The sequence below is a fragment of the Mugil cephalus genome, chromosome 22 (assembly GCF_022458985.1).
Source record: "Mugil cephalus isolate CIBA_MC_2020 chromosome 22, CIBA_Mcephalus_1.1, whole genome shotgun sequence".
In the NCBI taxonomy this organism is placed as follows: domain Eukaryota; kingdom Metazoa; phylum Chordata; class Actinopteri; order Mugiliformes; family Mugilidae; genus Mugil; species Mugil cephalus.
The window spans coordinates 15,584,930-15,603,944 of record NC_061791.1 but is presented as its reverse complement, the minus strand read 5'-3'; the positions used below and the strand labels follow the sequence as shown (position 1 = coordinate 15,603,944).

Genomic DNA, 19,015 nt, shown 5'->3' with positions numbered 1-19,015 from the left:
AGATGACAAGATCAGAAAGTATTTAGTCAGATTTTTCCAGTTATATAAATGTCTATTAATAAAACTGATTTCCTTTACTTATTATTTTCTACTTAGATACTGTCCTGCTTATCTGAAAATAACCCTAACCCACTTGTCCACAGGTAATGAAGTGGACAAAGGCTCCGAGTCGTCCTCCGAAGACAACGACGGCCCCGTAAACAAACCAGTACCCAAAACAGTCTCATCCTACACTCCCTCCTCCCTCTGGGTCACGGAAAAGACGGCACCTGCCAGCAACACGCTCGCCAATTCAGTCTACAAATCGCTCACCACCTCGTCTCTCCTCAGAGTGTTGATGCACACGACTCAGCCCATGTTCAACGGTAAGACGGGGACCCTCAAGAACACCCACCCAAAACAAATCACATGCCATAAAAAATATTCACTTACTGTTAAAAGCGGCTGTGAATTTTCACTGTGGGGGGATTTGACTGAACAGCAGCATGGTGTGAATACATGTGGTGTGCAGACAGCTGGACTTAATTGCGGTGAATGCTCGCCTTTTCTCCTTTAATGGCCCGCTACCCCGCGGCTAATCACCGCCGCGCTCTGTGGTCGAGGGAGGCTTTTTGTATAGTGACGTGATGTTAATAATGCTGGTGGCGGCGGTGGGGATGATGAATGATGATAGCCAGAAAAGAATAAGGTGACGCTGGTGATGATTACAGTGATAATCTGGCTCAGAAATGAAATATGCTTCTTCCACAAATCTTTCAGCATGTGACTGGGAGAGGTCAAATTTTTCCTGCCTCCGTACAATCTCCTCGAGTCCATTCGAGCTTGGTGATTTGCATCTACTTTCAGGACTCCTTCTGTGTCTGAATCCTTTGCTGCGACTCAACGACGCCCTCTGGTGGTGGCCGTTCTTCTCCTCTGTCCTTCTTAAGGAATGCGCTTCATCTGCTTCACCATGTATGGCCGTTTCTGACTTCCAGTTCTTGTCTCTCTTCTCGTACATGGTGTGGGACGTGAATACTTCTACTGCCTCTGATTAAATTTCTCACCTTTAATCAAATTGTGCGCCGTATCTCAGAACTTCAAGTCTTCAGTCTTTCCCGACATTTTAAAAGTGCACATTTCTACGATTAGATGCCTGGCAATGTTCTTTTTTACCGGCATTTTACTGTGGATTTTCTTGCAGCAAATGCGCTCACATCCAGGGTTGAGGACTCAACCGCTGATCGCTCACCCTCAAACAGTGTAGCTGGAACGATCGTGAACCCTGCAAACCGCGCCGCCTCTGTCCCTGAAGGGTCATTCTCGGCTGACGGAGATTTATTCGGTGTCACGACTCCATCGCTCACGCCCATCAGTGAATATGCCAGCAGTTTCCGTCCTTCTCCTGCCCTCCGTGACAAAACGAAAAGCCGTGCTATCGTTCATCATAATGACAAGTCCTCTGAAGAGCGCTCTTCAGAGATCTCTACTACTCTGGGTTCTCAAATTCACTCAGTCACCACATACTCTCATTCTCTGCCACCTGATTATCTCTCCAGTACTGTAGTGGGCTTATCAAAGACGAACACTATCAAAAAAAATACCTCAAACGCTCACAGTGATAGCTGGGTCCACGGTGGTGTCACCATCCTACCGCGTGATAACAACGGTGAGGAGGTCAGGGTGGATAGACGTGAAGATGATACGAAAGGTTTCCATTTGTCAGACAGCTCATCAGAGGGTAGTGGATCAGGATCTGGCCTCGGAGTCAACAGGCTCAATCCAGAAATGGACGTAACTTCCACAATCACGACTGAACTATCTTCCTTTGCAACTGTTGGATTCAAAGTGGATGATACACAGGAAAAAAGCACATCACTGGGGACTCAAACCTGGAGATGCAACACCAAGAAAGAGTGTGAAACAGCATCGGGGAGAGAGGTGGGGGAGAATGAAACCGAGCTAAGCGGCGAGGATGAAGATAAGATCGCCGGACAAGGAGGAAACGACGCCGGGGATCAGAGAGTGGATAGAGAGACAAACAAGAGAGTTAGACAGCTCAACATCTCAGCAGGCCCCAACATGCTGGAAGATAAAGGAACGAAAGAGGAGAGCGGCAGTGGGTCAGAGGACGGGGTGGTTCTGGAGAGCACGGAGGGATTGATACCCAAGAAGAATCAAAGGAAGTTAGTGATGATAAAGAGGGTTTCAGAGCTGTGGGTGAACAGAAGTATGGTGAGAAGAGCAGCAGATGGGATTACGACAATGAAGGATCTGTTTCTAAACCTACAGCAGACTCCCCGCTGTTAGACAGCATTGAAGAAAAAGGCAACACAAGCCGTATAGGTGAAGGCCGTCAAGATGCAACTCTTGACAGTCCAGTTTTTGGCAGAGGCCAGGATAGGGAAGAATTCTTAGAAGGAGGGAGTAAAGAGGTGAGAGGAGCTGGTGGGTTTGCAGCTGTAGCAGAGTTCTCAAGTGTGGATGGGTTGTCGATTGATGCTGCCAGAAGTCCTGCAGTGGGGCACCTTGTCCCTCTGTACAGACTGACGGATGGAAACAAAGCAGCTGGGGAGCAAATGGAAGGTAAATATCGGATCATGTTTGAGCCTCTTACAGAATATATACAGTTCATTTTCCATGTCTGCGTTAGATGGTGCTCTTTTCTGCATTTAGCCACGGTCACAATATCTCCCCTAAGCACTACAGAGCATTTTATTATCTTTAATTCTTTTGGATCTACTGACTGCAGTTTTACTATTTAATCCTTCTGAGATGTTTCAAGCTGTGGAGGGGCAGCAGTTTTCTGTTGAAGCAGACAGCCACTAAACTGTGAATGCAGTCTGACATTTGGCAGCTGAAGAGACGGACATTTCTGTCATGAGGAGGTGGAGACCAAAACAGTGATAAAAGAAGTGCAAATAGATTCATTTCCTTTGCTTTATTCAATGAACGGGCGCTCGACACCATACATAGCATATAATATTAGGGCATAAGGCTACTGTAGAGGATGGTACTAGGAAATTTTTGCAGAAAACCTTTTGAGTAGGTAAAACATAGACGCAAAGAGGCAAATATTGTTAACGATTCACCTTATAGACAACGCTGTCTTGCAGATTCAGTCCAAATATCGTTTCTCTCCAGACGGTATGAGGAGAACCTGAAAATCTGGAACCTGAAAAAATTTAATTAAAGGTCCCACATTATACATTTTTTTACAAATGTTCATGTAGGCGTCAGAGGTCCAACATTATTGTTTTCAAAGTGTATTCTCGCCAAATTCAGCCTTGGTCCTGAATTTCATCCAGTCAAGAAGTCACTCTAGAGAGTTCTACTGAGAACAGGCTGCTCCTGTGTCTGTACCTTTAAATGCTAATGAGCTGTGTCTGTCCACGCCTACTCCATGCGGCTTTCGATGGTGTTATCCAAGCGGCAACCTCCCGGTCTGAAAGATGAAGCCCATGCGGAAGTGCAAAAAACTGTAGTTCATCAAGTGGCTACTTGAGTCTGACTGCAAACGGAAGCAAATCCCATAACCCCCCATGTTAAAAGCATTATTAAACATGTTTACAGCCTGGTACAAATAATGGTTTTGGTCTCAATAGTTTATTACGTGTACGGGGAGTGAATTTTTTTTGTAACTCATTCGTTTATTTTTTATTAAGGTTTAAAATGCATAATTAAGGGCGTTCCCGCTTCAAGTGCCCAGTGGTGCCTGAGCTAACAATTAGCGGGGAGTTGGGTGGGCGGGTCTTAACGTCCGACACGACCTCCCATGTCCATATTTGGAATATCCGCATCTGGGTGGAGTAAAGCTGATCCAAGATGGCGACCGCGGGCTCCGCCCACTTCGGGCTTCTTTTTGAGGTTCAGAATCCAATGGGTGACGTCAAGACAGGTTTGTCCATAGTATATACAGTCAATGGCATCACCATGTGCTAATGTTCATGGTGGATTCATGACTATGGCTGGTGGAGCTGTTTAAACCCAGAAGATGTTCCTGAAGAAGTTCAGACTCTGTGGCTGCAGCAGGACGTTTCTGAATAGTTAGTTAAAAAATATTGTGTGTCTGAATATGTCACTAAGTTTGTTTGTATGTGTTGTTACAGTTACTACCATGTAGCTTACGCTAGCTTCTGCTAACTGTAAGGGTTATTATTACGGTTTGTCGATGCAGCCAGCAACAGATCATCGGCCGTGCGTTGCTTATACTTTTGCCATGTGTATTTGCGAGAGTCTGTGAGGAGAAAAATTGAAGCCCCCCACAGCCCATAGTATCCGCTACTGGAGGGAATGGTTATTTCTCTGCATGAAGTGAAAAATCTCAGATGTTTGAGCACACATTTGCTAAAAAGTGGATCAAGGAAGCGAGGGAAGTGACAGAATTTTTTTACACTTCTGGGCCTCATACACAGGCTGTGGGGACACATATTACTGTTAAAAAAACCTTTATAAAGAGAATTTTGCATAATATGAGAGCTTTAAATGGACTGAATCCCTGCTGTTCAAATATTCTGTTAAACGTTTTAGATCCTTTTTCTCCTGTTTTATACATGTAATCTAAATAATATGAGCTTGGATTGAAAGATTATCCTTGATCTTAAAATCTGTCTGCCCCTCAGCCGCCCTCTCCCCCTCCCCCCTCGGCTGACCATCATCATCCTCCTCCTCCTCTCTTCTCTTTCAGAGGGCAGCAACAGCAGCCACGAGTCCCGGGTTGCCCTCGTTGAGGGCGTGGAGAGGGAGAAGAGGACGGTCATTCCCCTGGCCGTCGTCTCCACTCTCACCATCCTTTGCCTGCTGGTTCTGGTGGGCATACTCATCTACTGGAGGTGTGCACAGGCGAAGTCACACAGCGTCTGCCTCTAACACTTCCTCCTGTGCCCTTCCACTCACATTCTGGTTTGTTTCCGGGTCACAGAAACTGTTTCCAGACGGCCAACTTCTACCCGGACGACAGCACTTCGCCTAAAGTCGTGTCTGCTCCGTCCACCCCCCTGCTGCTGGCCACAGGTAACGCACACGGCCCAGTAGGTTGTAACTGCAGCGCCGCAAAAAAATACTGTTGATTTGGTGATTTGGTGAACGCAGTCCTGTGTTACAGATGGTCACGAGCCTCTGACGGTGAAGCAGTTTGTGAAGCATGTCATGGAGCTCCACGCCACCAACACCTTCTGCAAAGAGTTTGAGGTGCGTCGGATTTTCAGTAACACTATTCAGAAAAAAGTCCCAGAAGTTAGACAATTAAAGAAATTGATGGACGCTCTTATAGGTGATTAATCCATTGAGTATAAAGGTGGTGAATAAAAAAACTCATTTGTCACAGCTTTTTAATGCTCTTCCATATTTCTATTAACATCACGCTTTTTAGAAATATCATTTAGCCCGACGCTGATGTGCTGTGTCCATGTACAACAATTACACTACCAGTCTACGTTTGGACACCGCGTCTCATTCAATTCAAATTTTTGACTGGAAGTGTGTATGTTATTATTATAATATAATTACATTACAACAGTTGGGCTGGGCGGTACACCGGTTCATACCGAATCCTTTTTTTTTTTTTCCAAGTATTTTTTTTCCCGTTGTGATATGGATTTTTAACATACCAGGACAACAGTGTATTTGATTACACACCGTTCGTAACGCAGCACCATGAAACACTGTTTCAGACTGGACCCATTTTCAATGGAGCGCTTCTAAACACATGGTGCGACTACGTCACTGCGAGGCGTGGTGAAGATGGAAAGGTCTAAAAAATGACCTGTCCCCGAAAATGTCCACAATTTTTGCTTTTAATGAATGAGAAAAAAAAAGTGTTGCACGCAGACTACAGTTATTACGGTAACCGGTCTCGCTGCTGTTGACATTACAGACATAGTAGTTTAAATATGTTTAAATATGTCAAAATGAATGAAACCGTAATTGTCCCTGTTTCTTTATTTCATCTTGATAACATTTAATTCTTTTTTCTTTTTATTATTTTATCTCCGAGCTGTAATTGTCCCCAGATTTCCGCATCTGCAGGCAGTGCTAACCTGTTTTACTACTAGTGTGGAATTATTCTACAATATTTACTCATCATCTCAGTGAAACAGTCCATCCTTAGTCAATCTACTGCATTAATTCATCTGTCAACCAGTGGAAAATTTTTAAAAACACCGTGATATACATTCCCGGTCATACCGCCCAGCCCTGTACAGCAGTATACATTCATGGTGTTCCAGCACCGCAGCTCGAGTCTTCACAAACTGAAAATAGAAGATCGGAGCTTCTCAAAAAGGTAGAAGAGATGGATTAAAGACGACCTGCTGCGGACTGCCAGGCTTGCCTCAAACAAATCTCCTTTTCTGTTTGTGCTGAACGCGCGACAAGATTTCACGAACGGCTCACGTGGAGCGTTGACGTGTTGTGACTGGTGGTTAGGGGCTTGGGAGCAGCTTGTGGATTAGTTTGAACCGCGGGAACATCTGCATGGCATTAGTCACCTCCGATTCCTAGCATGAACCTCCTGAGCAACGCACACACACAGATAGGATTCATCCAAGTGTAATTCCCCCTTGTAATTGCCGCCGTATTTTGTGCCCGTTCCCCCGGTTTGTAACAAAGCTTTAGCTTTTCACCGCGACCGCGATAATAAACCTACAATTTGCATCAATGAAGAATTGAAATAAATCATTTTAGGTGTTTGCACGTTTGAAACGATGCCTTGACGCGCGTTAAAACCCACAGCTCAGACGGGGAAAGCGTCTCCCGCTCAGCGCCGCCTCTCTGTGTGTATCTGAGACCCCAGATTCCTGTACCTGCACTGACTCCCTGTCTGTCTGTCATCTTGTCCCCCCCTCCCCCTCCTCCCCCACTCTCCTCCCACCACCTCCACCACCATCGTCGTGCTTTCTGCATCCTCACCACCCTCCATTAGATTGTCAAAGAATCCTACGAGGTAAGACTCCTGCCATCCCTCTCCGGTTGCAGAGGTGTTGTTTTCTTGCCCTTTCTTTTAGTCTGAGTTAAAAGAAAAGAAAAAGGCATTTGCTCAGAAGCGAGAAACCTCTCTTGTTTCACCACCTGCTGATAAAATAAACGGGGGAACTCTCCTACCAGTTCATTAGGCAAACAAGTGGAAACAAATGCATTCAACAGTATCTGTAACAGTAAATCTACATCCTCCAGAATCATCATTCAATTCCAACCGTTCAGTATAAAATGAACAGTCATTAAATAGAATCTGGTGCAGGACGTTATATTGGAATTCATTTCACTAGTGAACCTGTTTTATGAGGCTGCATGGTGACGTTTTAATCGTGCAGAAAATCAGTCACGACTTCTTCATTCATAGCTTTCCTCCCTCCAGCTGTATTGAAATATGGGGTTTAAGTTGTAGGGTTGGGAACTAATGAATGCGCCGTAGTACGGCGATCAGCCACAACATTATGACCACTGACGGGAGAAGCGAACAACACTGAGCGTCTTGTGACAATTCAGTGTTCTGCTGGGAATATTTTGGAACTGTCATTCGTGTGGATGTTACTTGGACACGTAGCACCCACCTAGGCCCGACCAGACCAGGCCCCCCCCACCCCCACCCCCACCCCATAGCAGTGACACTCCTTGATGGCAGCAAGGTTGCAGCCAGACACAGGCACATATATGAAAAAGGAGAGCTACACTATATTAGGAAGGTGGTCATAATGTTATGCCTGATCGGTTAATGTTATTATCATGATGCTTATGTTGCCATTTTGCAATATGCCAATCAATGCAATTACATACATTATGTTTTATAGGCATTTTTTAAAATTGTTAATTATCTCCCCTAAAGAAAAGATTAATGTGATCTAATGAGAAAACATTCTCAGTCTTTTCCTCTCAGTTACATTTGACCACTGATAAATAACCTCAGCCATTAATTTTGCATGTCGAAATCGTAAATTTGCATTTCGTAGTGGACTGAAAAAGCAGCATATTTTATTATACTGAAGAAAAAATTCAACACCATGGAAAAAAATCACCATGTCTTTATCAGTTTTCTTGCCTTACCCCTTGAAAATATATAGAGTACAATGACTTTACCTCCTGTTTACTGAACTGTGTAGAGCATGAACCTGGGACTATTCCAGTGCCTCTTAGTAAGTGTTTTTACTTCTTCTTCTCTCACATACCTATTGCTTTCCATTATGTTCTTACATTCTTAAGTGTTTATTTCTTGCTGCTTTGTCTTCACTGTAGACTCTTGACTGGCTCATATAAAAAGCTAATGCAGCAAAATAAATGAAGGCCTACTTCTCCAGCCTCATGTGACTTTCACCGTGTTGCGGTTAAGCTTCCATTTATATGTGTTGGGTGTTCTGTTGTGTTTCAGGAGGTGCAGGCGTGCACGGTGGACATGGGCATCACCGCCGACAGCTCCAATCACCCCGACAACAAAAGCAAGAACAGATACATCAACATTCTGGCCTGTGCGTCACTGTTCCCACTGTTTACCTACTGCCTAATTCCTAATCGGTGTTAAACATTCAGGCCAGAAGCAGCCAGAGAGTCTAATCTGGACCACAGAATTCTCAATGAAAATAACTGCTGCTCCTGATTTGTCCACTGAGCTGGACAGAACACAACAAAGAGACAGAGGACTAAACAGCAGGCAGCAGCGAGCCAAATTTCACTTATTTCTCTTAAGAAATTAAAAAAAGGATAGTTTGATTTAAACGTTCCCCTAATTTACTCGCTCTTAATTGCACTAAAACAAAAACAGGGCGATTAAGTTCTGGGTTCTGTCTTAAAAAGAAAAAAATTCTATATAATATAATTTTAAATATAATTTAGTGCACAGGTCTTCAACTGGTGCTGAGCGACCCCTGGGGGTCTGTGGAGGTACTGCAGGGACAGGGGGGGTCACAAAATCTTTGGTTGATCAGACATTTTTATGTTTTTTTTTTTCAGTTTTTTCAGTTTTTATTTAAATGCACATTAATATGAATCCAGTATATTTTAGCAAAGGGATGAATAGAGCCACAAGACATCATCTTTCAGTCGGGAGCTGTCTCAACAATAGACACACACAGAGTGTCGCACTAAGCCTCCCGTACACAGTAGGCCCCGCCCCTGTCGCTGCAAGGCTGCGTATTACACACTGACTCTATCAGGTTCCCTGCAATTGGCCGGGAACATATTGAGTCCACAGGTGAAATCCAGAATCACGCTGTAATATTAGCAGAATAGAAGCTAACAGTGCAGCTCACTCCCATCAACCAACTACTGAGGCCAAAATGGATCAAATAATTTCACATAATAATTTTGTTTATGTCAGATAAGTTGATGTTTACGGCAGTTTCACGGCCAAAAAATGAATATTTTCACCTGTCTATTATTTGAATAGCTTCATATTGAATGCAAAAATGAGGAAAATAACGGATGTTTATAAAAAGGCTGAGTTTAACACAGAACACATATGTTAGGTAGGGGGTCCCTACTTAATCTCTCATGAGTTTGGGGTCCTTGGTCTGAAAAACGTTGAAGTGTGGTCACCCATCATTATTCAATTCCCAAAACATGCTAACTACCCTGTCCCTCTCCCAGATGACCACAGCAGAGTGAAGCTCTCCAACAGTTTGGACCGAGATGGGAAATGCGGGGACTACATTAACGCCAACTTTGTCGACGTAAGTCCGTCTCTTTGGCGCAGTGGCGTTTCATATCCAGCGAGTCACGAGCTAACACACATTCCCTTCGCAGGGCTACGAGCGAACGAGGGCATACATCGCGGCTCAGGGGCCCCTCAGAGCCGGCAGAGAAGACTTCTGGAGGATGATCTGGCAGCAGAACATCGGCGTTATTGTCATGATCACTAATCTGAAGGAGAAAGGGCGGGTGGGTGCTGACACAAACACAAACATTTTCTATGATCTGACAGACACGCTGCTACAGAGAACCTTCAAATCTTTCGTTTTTGCTGCTCTGCGATATTTCTGTTTTTCTTTCTCTTTTATGATTTCACTGTCTTTGCATCGGTCGCTTTGAAATTTTGATTCAAAACTGTTGTCTGCAGGCGGTTGCTCTTCCTTTTTCTTTTTTTTTTTTCTGCATCTCTTCTCCCTGTCAGCAGGAGACGCCCACTGATTCACATCAAACCTGTTCACCAGTTTCACTATTCCAAGTCCAGATTGCATAAGATATTCCATTCGGTTTCACTGCGGTCTGACAGATGAGAAATAGCAGAGGCTTCTCCGGTTTTGTAACACACTTGTAGGATTATCTTTACATGCGTGCCACCAAATCCAAGGCTTAATATCTCTGGAATTGACTCATTGTCCTTACATTCTTTTTTCATCCTCCCACAGACAAAATGTGATCAGTACTGGCCGGACGAGAACACGGAGGAATACGGCTCCTACCAGGTGACCCTGAAAAACACCAAGACCCTGGCTTACTACACGCTGCGGGCGTTTACTGTGAGGGACACGTCGAATAAGGTGCATCCACGTGCCTTCCCTGTTTAACTCGCTTTTAACGGTACATCCATACACAGCACTGACTGTAGTGACGTGACCTGTTCACACTAAACACACCTCGCCTCCGGTCCGTCAGGCGTCTCAAAAGAAAGTGGAGCACACGGTCCTCCAGTACCACTACACCCAGTGGCCAGACATGGGCGTCCCAGAGTACACCCTGCCCGTGCTGTCCTTCATCAGGGCCTCGTCTCAGGCCCGGACGCAGGAGATGGGACCTGTCTTGGTACACTGCAGGTAGAGTGTGCGTTTGTGTGTGTACATGTGAAATTAAAAACTTAAGTACTTAAATTCTGAAGGCGTGTTATGTCCGTCACAGTGCTGGTGTGGGACGGACAGGAACCTACATAGTGATCGACAGCATGCTGCAGCAGATCCACGATCAAGGGACAGTCAACGTCCTCGGTTTCCTGAAACACGTCCGGACTCAGAGGAACTTCCTGGTTCAGACGGAGGTGAGCATCTTCATCCATCATAAAGACTGAGTCAGGTTAAGATCTAGTTAAGGTGACAGTTACAATGAGATGAGCAGTCACTAGTGAAAAGGAGATACATGTAGGTCTTTAATGTAACGGAGACATGCGCGTGTTGAAGGACGCTACTAAATCTGGCGCTGTCTTCCAGGAGCAGTACGTGTTCATCCATGATGCTCTGGTGGAGGCCGTCCTGAGCCGGGACACCTCCGTGACCTCTGAGCTCCTCCACACGTACGTGTCCGACCTCCTGACCCCCAGCGCAACAGGCAGGACGCGCATGGACAAACAATTCAAGGTTCCTATTCCCCCCATCTTGAATCAGCCTCTGGTTTTTAGCTCTTCTTCAACGGCCCCTGAGCATTTTATTCTCCTGCAGCTGTGCACGTGAAATATTTGTCTTTTTCTTTCCCCCGACTCGTTTCAGCTGATTAGTCAGCGTCAGGCCAAGCACGCAGACTACAGCACCGCCCTGAAGGACGGCAACGCTGAGAGGAACAGAGCCAGAGCTCTGATGCCTGGTAAGCATGGACACTATTATTCACAGATGAAGCTGTTTTTAAGCAAGTTATTAAGTAATTCTATCATAAATTTGTATTTTATTTTTGTCTTTTCTGGCCTCGTTTAAGAATCTCTCATCCATGCAGACTTTGGTGCTTTCACAGCTCTTCATCGCCATCACTTTCTATTTGAAACATACTGCAAAAAATAAATAGTCACCAACCAACAGCCAATACCACAAATATTATTATTATATTGGATAGGAATTCAAATACTAGGTGGGTTTTTATCATTACTGATGGTGTTTGTCGAGTGAAACTGTTCCTTAGTCCGGTGTGAGTCTTTACTGACCTGTATCTCCTCCCGGAGGGTAGCAGGTCAAACGCGTGGCGGCCGGGGTGAGAAGGTGCAGAGCTGCTGCACGAACCACAGAACAGGAATAAATGTCAGTGCCCAGGTTCTCTGCTGATGCTCCATCCTGATTTAATTATTTCCTGAAAGATGTGAGCAGCCACAAAACTAGTTACAAGCACACAGTGCTGAAGGACTTTGTTTCACCCTGAGGCAGAACTAAATATTATTATTTACAGATTCTTAATGTAATTTTGGATTTTAACTAGAATAGGTTCACATGTTTGCTGGATCCTCCTTTCTCTCTTTTCACCCAGTGTCTCTGTTACTACTTGTTTTTGGTCATTAACAAAAACGTTGAATTTGTGAGTTAAGAACCAGCTTTCCAGGGGGTTTAAATTCTAAGACAAACCTTATACAAGCTGTTGGCTCAGCTACTGGTGTTTTCTTATACATGGACAAACAGCTTTCTAGCAGGAGAAGAGAACAATGAGAAACGAAGCAGAAACAGGATATTTGTCTGCGACACTTTAGTAAATTTGTGTAATGATATTGCAGCATGTTTAGGTGTACAGCTACTGTACATACACATCTCTGATGGTGAGGTAAACGTCTCCTTGGAACTGTTTGCATGGGGTTCGGACGATGGCAAGACCAATGCCCTTGTTACCACCTGTTACCACGGCAACCCCGATTGACATGTCTACACAAAGAGAGGGAGATATTAGAGTATGAGATCAGTATTAGTATTAAACTGGTTAATAATGGGCGAGTAAAGCATATGAAAATCCGTCAAAGTGCAATTTTATCCAAATAAATGAAATAAATTCATGAAGTCGGCCATGTTGAAATCAGATAAGATTTGCTGTGATAATTTCATGTGATGTCGTGTCATGTGGTGAGCAATATAAGAAAAGGCTGCGCTGCAGACGAGGACTTTCAGGGATTAGCATAGACTGCATAAATATGGACCATGTGTCGTTGGCCCACACTCACGTTTTTGCTTTACTCCACCTCCACCAGTTACAGAGAAATTTGGAATTATACACTGTACTTATCTTTTTTTTTTTTTTTTACAACTCTCACAATCCCACAGGGCATCTTTATGGAGCAGTTGGCATAGCAACTGGTAGTTGCCAGTATATCACATCCTGTTTTTATGGCATCAAATAACAAACTAAAAACTAGTATCATATTAACTACCTAAAATGACTGAAACTATCACTGAAAAAAAAATTATTTAACGTGTATCTTAGTGTTTTATTTCGTCCCAATTCACTAACATGTAAGAGGTGGAGCTTATGATCTGTACTGCAGCCAGTCACCAGGGGGAGCTCTACTTGCTTTGGCTTCACTTTAGAGGAGCAGTTCTGCTGTCTGTCCTTATAGATTATACCTGTATATACAGTCAATGAATATGGGCAGTATCTGTGAGAACCTCCCTTGGTAATTATTTAAAATATATTTGTATTTTATTTTATGATTACATAAAAATGCATGTGAATGAGACGTACAGATGCTGCACTGGATGATGGGCATTTGTTGTATGTTGATTGTGGGGAAAAAGCAGCCTGATGTGAGAAATGTGTCTTATTATTTCTTGCCCATTCAAAAAATCACACGTATTCACATCCTCAGCTCTGAGGCACATTAAAATGCCAGACTACATAACACTTTGTCGGCTTTAACTCCCGTCTCTGTGTCTTTGTGCAGTGGAGAGATCAAGAGTCTCTCTGACCGCTTCAGAAACAAACTCCACGGGCTACATCAATGCCTCCTACGTGATGGTAAGACCGCTGGAAATGGTGCATTCATTAGTTTGCTTCTTCAAACGTCCACCAAGCGCTTGCTGCCAGTCTGATGCTCGTGTTTTCACAGGGACGCCACTGCAGCAAGGAGTTCATAGTGAGCCAGACTCCTCTGAGCAGCACCGTGGAGGATTTCTGGAGGATGATCCTGGAGCACAACACATGCACCGTTGTGCGTCTGCCAGACACACACAATCAGGTAAAACACACACTCTAGATCAGAGATTCTTGTCAATGGGTCGGGCAAAAATAAATAAATAAATCAACAGTGTCCTGGATTCATAACACTGCTTAACATTAGTCGGCGGTTGAGAGACATTAAGTAGGGACCCGCTACCTATTATATGTGTTCTATATTAAACTAGTGCTATTTATAAATACACATTATCATTTTCATTATAATTATCATTATCCCTTCACTAAAATATCTTGGATTCATGTTTAAATGTATTTAAATAAATTTAAATTTGTGGGGGAAAATTAAAAAATATATATAAAAAATGTCTAATCAACCAAAGATTTTAGGGGTCACGAACCCCCTGCCATAGAAGATGTGCAAAGTTTGTTTGGATCTGCTCATTTATTTTGGTGAAATGCAGGTTATGTGAGATATGGATTTTCTTATACTTAGGACAAAAACCAATGTGTTTCAGTATTTACCTACTGATAAGGGAATCAGAAGAAAAGTTAATTTTATATGCTTGAATCCTTAAAATTGCGCTATTTGTTTAATTTGTTTTGTGGGTAGTTTGTGGATAAAAAACGCTACTAAAGAAACTGATGTTTTCCATAGCGCAGTGTTGGTTGTTTCAATAAGTGAAGATTCTCAGCTAAAGCTACATAACGAGTGGGTATTCAGCTCCATATTCTGAGTCAGTTTGAAACTAATTCTCAGTTGTTGGACTTTTTTATTTTGTGCTTGTGCATGAAAGCTCCTTTGAGTCTGTTTAAAAAAAAGTTGAAGTAACTGAAGTGAAGAGTTTTGGTTTGAATTTAAATGCAGCAGATTGAGCCTAAGTAAAAGGGAATAGTTCCTTCTCTAACATCGCCACCTGCTGGTTGTTTTCCTTTATCATTGCATTTGTTTTTTGTTTTTTTTTGTTGTTTTTTATGTGTTTTCATACTGTGATATTCTACTATCTCAGGTTCAAACTGCGCAGACTTTTCATTCAATAAATTTGAAAATAGTCTTTGATTTGGGTCGCAGTGATGGTGGTGAATATTAGTGAATATTATCCCACTCACTTTTAATGTTTTTTTTCCCTGTTCTGTCAGACTGAAGCGGGGGATCGTTGCGTCTACTGGCCCAGTAAAGACCAACCAATGATCTTTGAAGGTTTCACTGTGTCGTACTCCGGCAAGGAGCACGTGTGTCTGTCTAATGATGAGAGGCTCCTGGTGCAGGACTTCACGGTGGAGTCTCTGCAGGTGACACAGCTCAGATGGCATTTCACATTCTGTATCGTCACATTTAAACACAATCAGGGCGTCAAGCTTTCCCTTTTTTTTTTAATATATACATATATTTTTTCTCCTCTATCTTTGCATCTATCTAGGACAATTACGTCTTGGAGGTGCGTCAGTACAGCGCCCTCTTCTGGCCCAACCCAGACAGTCCCATCAGAAACAGTTTTGATGTTGTCAGCAAAGTCAGAGAGCACAGCCGACCGAGCCAAGGACCCACAGTCGTACATGATCCGTGAGTATGAAACAGCTTAACAGCCTCTTTCGGGCAACATTTTGTTCTTTGTTTCGCGTGCTTAAATGTGCGTTTGCAGTTTGGGAGGCGCTACGTCCGGGCTGTTTTGCGCCCTCACCACCCTCTCGAGCCAGCTGGAGGAGGAGGGAGCGGTAGACGTCTACCAGGTGGCACGAATGACCAACCTCATGAGGCCCGGGGTGTTTAATGATGTAGTAAGCACCGACTCACGCTTAAAGAATCAGCATTTAAACGTGTCGGGGACAGACTTAAAGCTATGTGCCCTCCCCCTCCTCCTCCTCCCCCTGCAGGAGCAGTACCAGTACCTGTACCGAGCTGTGCTGAGCCTGGTGAGCAGCCAGGAGGACCAGAGAGCCTTGCAGAGTCCGGAGACCAACGGGTCTGTGCCGCTGGGACAGAACAACATCGCAGAGAGCCTGGAGTCGCTGATGTAGACACACACACGCACACACACGAGCAAATTTAACACACAAATACAGTAAACAGAGGAGAGGAGCACACCTTGCATGTGATGAGGGAGTAACATCTCAACAATAATCTCTTAGAATGAACATGGGCTCAACGAGCAGACTCTCAGCTTTAATTTGAAGGTGTTTACATTGGAGTGGGAGGAAGAAATCTTCTCCTTATGCTGGTTTTAGATCCTAACCCTCAAATTAAAGCTGAGAGTCTGAACTTAATGCCCAGCTACAACTTGAACAGGTTTTGGGAAATTAACAAATATCGTATCGGCGTCCAAAATGATACGGACGTAACCGCGTAAGAATCCAGTATAGTCCGGTCTCTTCACTCTGAGTCACATGTTATGAAAACCAAACGTCACTTTTCCTGACGAGTGAGGCCCATTACCAGGAGCTCTAAATACTTCTGCTGTCTGACACAGTAACTGCACCTAAAAGCTTTTAGCCATTCAAAGGATTTCTTTTCATGAACTCACCCAACACGTCTGTCGGGTTTAGTCAGACCATTAAAAGTGACCTTTTATCCGTGTGTCGGTGTTAGCCCGCGCCGCAGACAGAGCCACGGACGTGCTCCTTTCTGCTGTTAGCCCTCAAATCAGACGGAGTGGGCAACGTCCTGTCAAAGAGGGAAAGGTACTGCTTCATACTAAGGCACTCTTTAGAAATGAACAAATGGCTTTAGGAATGGTTAAAGGAACTCCCAACATTTCTAAACACACATTTTGCTTGTAAGAAAACGAAAAACCTTCATTCTTAGCTCACAAAAAGGTTGAAAACAGCAGCACAGGATTGTTCTTTAAATGATGTATCAACTATTAATAAAGCCATTAGTTATTGATACCATATTAGGTACCATGAAAAGCTTGGCTGCCTTATCAGCAGGAACCTGCAAACATTCCACCTTTATACGTGCAGGTTGTCATCACAGAGCCTGAGGAAGCAGAGAGAAAGCCAAACAGCTATTAAGAGTATTCTGTTCAGCTAAACACACACGCTATGTACAAATCAACGCCAGTGGAACTGATGTTTCTTAATGGTGGGCGGAGTCTTCTTAATGATTCCAGTTATAGAGTTATCTTAAATTCATTACTTCTGATTTTCTTTAAGATTTTTTTTTTTATTATTATTATTATTTGTGGCTTCTTTACTTACCCTTTTATCATTTCCAATGATCTCCTGAAGTCTGTCTTTCTATTAAAAACAGAAATTCAAAAAAAAAAAAAAAGAAAATCACCTAGTGAGTGACATTTCTGAAACACATACTTAGAAATGAAAGTCGTCACTTGACGTTAAAAAGGGAACTAATGCAAGAAATGACACTTTCTCAAACTCCTGTTTTCCTATCAAATATTTTATGCACTGCACACCAGCCAGCAGGTTTTGGGGCTCAGACTACCACGACATCCTTATCTCTATATAAGAATGCTTTTCATAACCAAATTCTCTTAAGACGTCACTAGTGATAATGTAACGACTGCTAGTCTTTGCTGTCTCCTGTCCACTGGCTCCATGGTTCCTGGTACCCAGTGCCTTTTGTAATTCACGTTATGGTACTTAAAACCCATTTTGATACAACCGTGCGACTAATATGCCAAAACATTGATGTGTTATTTTTCTAAGGTGATATACTGTTGAGCTTATTAGTGAAATGTCATCGGCCTCGGATGTTTTGTAAAAGTTTCGGTCTGGGGTTCTGCTCACGAATTAATTTTTTTGAAACCAGAATAGCAGCGAGGAACCTCTAGCAGAATAAAACATAAAAGATAATCTGAAAAAAAAATATCTTGTCATTCAGTTGAGACTGTTAGAAATACTCACCAGATGCAATGAAAAGAAGGACACACAGCTGAACTTGAGTCTTGTTTCCATACAAAGTTCCCGGAACTTTTAGTTTTTTAAAGGAACTAAAAGGTTCCTTCAGACCACATGTTGTTACTGCCATATAAAGTGATTTACATGTAACTTGACTTGTGTGACGCAGCTAATACTGCTAATAACATTGACAATGATTCAGTCACATGAATCATTGCTGGAAAAAAAGTGAAAAAAGTGGTAATAAAGCCGAAAATGCCTGAAATGCTACACTTAGATGTTCATATAAACCGTTCAGCTTTTAAACCGTAAATCCAGCTACAGACTAATAAAGGCTGAAGTGGCTAAATAAAAAACTGCGAGCACTTGACCAAACAGAAAAGTTCATTACTGCAAACCCCACCCCCAGTGTTGCAGGGGCTTATGGGTTTGAATTTAATCAGATCCTGGTCCCTCCAGTGGAAAAACACTGAATACCTTCAAAGGTTCCTAGTTCTTGAGGAAAGTCGCTGTGGTGGAAATGTGGCATTATTGATATTTCAAGAGACTTTCCGTTCTGTTCACCCTCAATGGCACAGACGAAAAATAAAATTCAGAAGCTGAGAGCTCTAACTTTGAATTTTCAGTGTCACTGGAATTTAATTTAGACCCTGGCCCCTGTTGTGGAAACACCCCTGAAGCTTCCTAGTCTTTGAGCAAAGTTCCTGCGGCGGTGATGCGGCATTTTTGATATTTGGGGAGACTTTCCATTCTGTTTATCCTCAGTGATACAGAAAGAAATTCAGACAGAGAGCTCCCACTTTGAATCCCCGCAGTTCCGTCTGCGTCCCTGTGCCACTTGCTATGACTGTTTAAATCTTTGAAGGAGCCCAAATGCTTTTGTTGCGTCAGACACGATCCATCAGCCTCTGAATCACTTCCAGACACGCTGCCGCTTCTCTCTGTGGCTGTTTTGCACCTCACAGGTTTCTCATTTGGATTCGCAAAACGGCACAAAAATCATTGAGGAGAAGGCGACTGAACACGCTCGGTGATTCAGGCCTGTTCTAACTGGAATAAAACTCTTTCTGTGTATATAGCCCTGAATACACCTAAGGCCAAATTACTGTACGTTTATACTGTACCTCTATATATTTTCTATTTTACTATCAAAGGTGATTTTCTAGTCATTTACACATACAGTATATATAACTGTGTGGATTCTATTTGATAATTTTAGCCTGGAAATATTGATCATGTTTATAGTTTTAATGGAATGTTATCTCTTTTTATCTCTATGATTACGGTAGCATCTTAATGTCTATATCTCCAGCCATAAACTGGTGCAGTTGTATAAAGCAAAATTAAAGATTTGTTTCAAACCTTGGCTTGTCTCTTCTTCATTGTAGAGGTGTCAGAAAAAGCC

The 19,015-nt window shown here is 43.1% G+C and overlaps 1 protein-coding gene across 2 annotated transcripts in view; it reads left to right on the top strand.

Moving 5' to 3' along the window:
• The window catches only part of ptprz1b (protein tyrosine phosphatase receptor type Z1b), a 65,085-nt gene extending 46,109 nt beyond the window's left edge, over positions 1-18,976 (top strand). Inside the window, exons 14-32 of one of the 2 annotated variants that reach the window (XM_047574765.1) lie at positions 144-365; positions 4,667-4,811; positions 4,901-4,992; positions 5,084-5,169; positions 6,902-6,922; positions 8,342-8,438; positions 9,556-9,638; positions 9,712-9,846; positions 10,317-10,448; positions 10,564-10,721; positions 10,804-10,939; positions 11,109-11,255; positions 11,385-11,478; positions 13,523-13,596; positions 13,688-13,816; positions 14,893-15,045; positions 15,174-15,316; positions 15,396-15,531; positions 15,628-18,976. In XM_047574765.1, coding sequence (XP_047430721.1) covers positions 144-365; positions 4,667-4,811; positions 4,901-4,992; positions 5,084-5,169; positions 6,902-6,922; positions 8,342-8,438; positions 9,556-9,638; positions 9,712-9,846; positions 10,317-10,448; positions 10,564-10,721; positions 10,804-10,939; positions 11,109-11,255; positions 11,385-11,478; positions 13,523-13,596; positions 13,688-13,816; positions 14,893-15,045; positions 15,174-15,316; positions 15,396-15,531; positions 15,628-15,771 — 2,327 coding nt within the window. In that variant the 3' untranslated portion in view covers positions 15,772-18,976. The remainder of the gene's footprint in view (positions 1-143; positions 366-4,666; positions 4,812-4,900; positions 4,993-5,083; positions 5,170-6,901; positions 6,923-8,341; positions 8,439-9,555; positions 9,639-9,711; positions 9,847-10,316; positions 10,449-10,563; positions 10,722-10,803; positions 10,940-11,108; positions 11,256-11,384; positions 11,479-13,522; positions 13,597-13,687; positions 13,817-14,892; positions 15,046-15,173; positions 15,317-15,395; positions 15,532-15,627) is intronic. The other variant, XM_047574766.1, reaches the window with a different exon arrangement.
• Positions 18,977-19,015: the final 39 nt, after the last annotated feature.